Source organism: Carlito syrichta, unplaced genomic scaffold, assembly GCF_000164805.1.
Source record: "Carlito syrichta isolate Samal-C Ts95f unplaced genomic scaffold, Tarsius_syrichta-2.0.1 Scaffold302973, whole genome shotgun sequence".
Lineage (NCBI taxonomy): Eukaryota > Metazoa > Chordata > Mammalia > Primates > Tarsiidae > Carlito > Carlito syrichta.
In genome coordinates this window covers 508,252-513,001 of record NW_007247069.1, presented here as the reverse complement: position 1 = coordinate 513,001, position 4,750 = coordinate 508,252, and the positions used below count along the sequence as shown (strand labels likewise).

Below are 4,750 nucleotides of genomic sequence, written 5' to 3'. Positions count from 1 at the left end.
TCACCTCAGCCTCCCAAAGGCGCGGGATTACAGGCTGAGCCACCGAGCCCGGCTCGTGAAGTTCAAATTTAAGTGACTTGTTTCAAGCTCCCAGGGTTGAGCTGGACGCTGAGGCCCAGTTGACTTGCCTTGAGGCCACTCAGAGTGGCCTCTAAAGGGAAAAAATGCTCAGTAAAGGCAATTCACCATTATTTCTTCCTGGCATTAGGGGTGAACATACTGCGTGTTTTAGTGTAGTAAGTCTTTTCTTTGTCTTCATACAAAGGGATCTAGAAGGGAGACAGAAAACAAGTGCTATCCACTTGTAATGTTGGCTTTTGAATGGAAGAGAGGTTATCTTTATCATCTGCATTTGGGGGAAAGTATTTCATTTTTTTTTTAATTAATCAATACTTTTTATTTTGGTATTGTGGGGTACAGTTAAGGGTTAGGTATACAAATATGTTTCGTTCAGGCACCCTTGTTGATAAGGGGTGTCTCCCTGTCCCCAGACAGATATTGACTACCGTTAATCCCACCTCCCTTCCCCTCCCCCCCATAGTTTCCTACCGCTGTCAGTCCTTTTCTTATAGTATTACGATTTTGCTTAGTATTCCTCTCCCAACTGCCCTTTTGAACTTGCAACCAACTTCAAGGTTAACTGGATTCTAGAAATTTCAATGTGAAAGAGGCAAAAATGTTAACTCTGGAAGCTACCTCAATCAAATCAGACCCAAATCTTTAATTCAACTAACTGATCAGAAGTGTGAGGTCCCAAGTATTATGTGGTATTGCTCACAGCTCACGAATTGAAAAGCCAGGAAGAACAAGCAGGTTGGTTCCAAGTCCACGTGGCTCCAACCTGCAGGCACATTTGAGAGCCCCTTAGATGGAGTCTGTGCTTCCAGTGACGACATGGAAGCTTCCCTAGTCAACTCAGAGGAAGCCGTGTGGCTCTCTAAGGAGCTTCCACTTAAATAGTGACGCGTCATAGAAAGAAGCTTGGTGCAAAATAACAGTGTTGAACGGGAGGTGGATTGGGCCTTTGAGAAAACATCTGATGATTGCTGGGAAAATGTTCAGGAGACTCTGATTCTGAGAGAAGAACATGTCGTGATAAGCTGTGAGTGGTATTTCTGACTTGGATAACTCTTTCCGTACTGTTGGTGGCATTTTAAAAATAAGTAGCTCACGAACATTGAGAATGAGAACGATCTCCTTATCAAGCAATCACAGTGGCTAAAACTACTTGAAAAGTACTATTTAAAACACATTAACTCTGACTTCAAGCTCAGGAGGCCAATCATCAGAAGAGAAGTGGGTGTGTGCCACTGTTTCATTTCGAAGAGTCCAAACTTATGCATCGCTATTTGAAAGAAGAAACGTTAAGAAAACCACTTAGGCCCATTTGTTTATCTGCCATATTTTCAAAGGGCGCCTACGATGACTGCCACCCACGATTCATGGAAGTTTACGGACTGCCTAGAAAAAAGGAATTGGGCATTTCTGATTTATTCTTTCTTTGTTTGCTTGTCTGTTTCATGCATTTACTGTCACTGTTGGTTCTTTCCTCATTTACTTCAACATCAAGAGGGTCTTTTAATAACTGATACTGAACATCTGGGATTTGCAACAGCTCACGTTTACGTATTCACAACCACACCCAGAATCAACCACGGACACGTTTAAGGATCTCAAAAACGTCCTCTATTATGGCACTGGAAGTGAGTGTGGGATCAACTCATTGATGCTAAACTTTAAGTTAGAAAAGACTCTGGTGTCCCCCAGGCACCCAGCTGAAATGGATTCTGAGCACACGACTTTGGGGAAGTTACTGAACACCTCGGCAATCGGTCAATCCACGTGATGGCGGAGCTGCCCAAGCCACCTTCCACCCCGCTGCGCCGGGCATGAGAACGAGAGCGTGTCTGGGGAGGAACAGCCCACGGGCCAGGAGCCCGGCCCTTGGCCCCACGGGGACGCTCACCACGTCTGCTTCGCCATGTCGAACTGATAGGCCCTCGTGAGCTCGTCCAGGTGCGCCTGTAGCATGGGCTGCCCCTCCTCCCGCGGCGACGGGGTGAGCGTCGCCGTGGACTGCTGCCCAAAGGACACGGCGGGAGACGAAGCCACGCCGCGGATGGGTGGCGTCGGGACCCTGTCCTCGTCCTCCTCCAGCTCGTCTTCCAGGCCTTGGTGTAGGTATGTCTGCACTGGCAACGGCGGACACCAGCTGTCGCTGTCGTAGCTGAAATCGGACGAAAAACAGACGCATGGTGACACATGCTTGCACACACGCAGTTATACTGGCAGTGCACAGCAACCACGCGTGTCTAGAATGGCCTATATTCGTTTCTTCCTGATCAAGTTGGGGGTGCCATCCTAGCAAATCACCTGGCTATCATCTTGATCTTCGTTGTAATTACATCTGCTATCTCGGTATCTCCACTTCTCCTTTAGAGACCTTTGTGCTAACTACTACACCACCGTTACAAAAGGGCCATCACTTTCCAACAAACTCGCTCATGTGGGAAAACCAAACTGCTAATTAAGACAGTGAATGACGCAGTGCTGGTCGAGTCAACCACTTCCTTCTCCTGCTTACACTTTCCACCAAGAGGATAGGCCGATGCTGACGGACCGTCTGAGATGTGTTGGAGACTTGCCTTCACTCTGATTCTAGATCTGTGCCAAACTTTCAGTCCACGCTACATGGCAGTCATTAAGACTCTGATACAAAGGTATCAATATCCATGGGAGCCTCTTGTTGTCTCAGTAGGAGCCAACATCTCCTTTTTCTTGGCATCTATAAGAGGGAACCCCAAGGAACCTGGAATTACTTTTGGAGGGAGGGCCCCTTGTAGGACAGGCTTCCCTCACTAGGTTAGGGTTCTAGGAACCCGTCTGCATCTGTGGACCAGCTAGTGTTGTGGTGAGAGGCTACGTTCAGCTTCGTGATTTTTTTTTTTGAGATTCATTCAATGTGCTTACCCATTTCATATGGGTGATTTACCAGCACTCCTGCCCACACTGTGCTGAGTGTCCGGCAGTTTTTGACCAAAAACCACACAATCCTCATGCTCCACCTTCCCTATTCAGCGGATCTCGCTCAAGTATCAAACAGAGAGTCCTTTGAAGGTGAATGAAGTTTAAACATGTAAGAATAAATAAACAATTTTTTGGTAAATAAATTCTGGGTTTTTTGGGGTCCCCCTTCATAAATGCAAATCGTAAGTCAGAACTTCAAAACATTGCCCTATAAAGTATGTATATATTTTTAAATCATATTTTTTTGAGTTGGAGTCTCACTCCATCGCCCAGGCTGGAGTGCAGTGGCACACTCATGGCCACCCCAGCGTTGTCCTCCTAGGCTCCAGCGATCCTTCCACCTCAGCCTACAGGCGTGCACTACCATGGCTAGCTAATTTTTTTATTTATTGTAGAGATGAGGTCTCACCAAGTTGCTCAGGCTGGTCTTGAACCGTGGGCTCAGGCAATCCACTCGCCTCGCCTCCCACAGTGCTAGGATTACAGGCCGAGACACTGAACCCAGCCAAAAATCATATTTTTATTGTAGTAAAAAAAAAAAAAAATTGACATGGCATCTACTGATTTAACAAATTGAAGGTTTTAACATAATTTTAACTATTATGTTAAAATGCTGTGTTTTAATGACGCTGGTCTGGGAAAATAGAAAATTAAACAAAAAGGTTTACCTGTGCCAAGAGAGCAGCAGCATTTCGATTAGATCTTCCCTGGAGTCCTGGCATTTTCAGAAATCAAATAGCCCCTAACCCCCTTTGAAAAGGAGACCCGAGGGTCGGTAAGCAGCACGACTGGATGCGTTGTCTCCTACGCCTGACCCTCGACCGCCTGCAGCCTCACTACATGCATTTCCACCTCTGCCTCCTGCTGTGGACAGTGTGTGCTCTCCTGGTCTTTCGGGAGGCCACTTCCTCCTCCACCCTTTCTTCCATCCTGCAACAGGATCAGGGCTCCCAGCGCTTCCCCCGCATCACACCGGCGCTCACGGTGATTCAGTGGCCGCCCCCAGTACAGAACAGCCCCTTGCTCATCAGAGCTTGGAGACCTGTCGGGTCAGCCTGTCTTTTCAGCTGAGCTTCTCGCTGATCCCCACATACGAGCCTACCCTGCTTTTTCTCAGCTGTGGGTGTGTCTATGACGTTCTGTTCTCGAGGCGCTCCCTCAGCAAGGGTCCCCTCAAACGCCGTCTGCTCTGCGGAGCAGTTCCCCGACCCCACCGCCATGGTGAGACCCAGACTGTGGTGCTGGCCGTGTTATGTGGGGATCGTTCCTGTGTCTCTCGTTCCCCTTATTCTGAGTCCCTGAAGCCTAAGAACTCGAATCCTCAGCTTCCTAATTCTGGTACGGGACACAGTGTCTGGCCCACGGGAGACACTCATGACAGAAACTGAGCACAGGATAAACACCACAAAGGTACACATCTAGTCCTGATTTCTCTCACCAACTGGAACTCAAAAATGTTCAGATGGTTCTTGAATACTTCCACTTGAATGCCTTTTCATGTGTCCTGTGTAAAACTGAATTTATTAAAACTCAAACATGTGTATTTAGTGACAAATTTTGGAGGCAACCAAGATGTCCACCAGAAGGCAGAAGTGTACATGAACTGTGGTATATCTGGACGAGGGGTTATCATTTATCACTAACAGGAAGTAAGCTGTTGAGTCGCTTTCAGACATGGAGGAAGCTTGAATGCTACCAAATGAAAGAAGTCAGTCGGAGAAGG

General features: G+C 47.3%; 1 protein-coding gene across 1 annotated transcript in view; it reads right to left on the bottom strand.

Annotated features, from left to right (window-relative positions):
• ROBO2 (roundabout guidance receptor 2) overlaps nt 1–4,750 on the bottom strand; it is a gene marked incomplete at its 5' end in the record, with an annotated part of 485,855 nt that overhangs the window by 22,965 nt on the left and 458,140 nt on the right. The window contains one exon of the mRNA XM_021711978.1: nt 1,967–2,227. Within this exon, the coding sequence (XP_021567653.1) occupies nt 1,967–2,227 (261 nt within the window). The remainder of the gene's footprint in view (nt 1–1,966; nt 2,228–4,750) is intronic.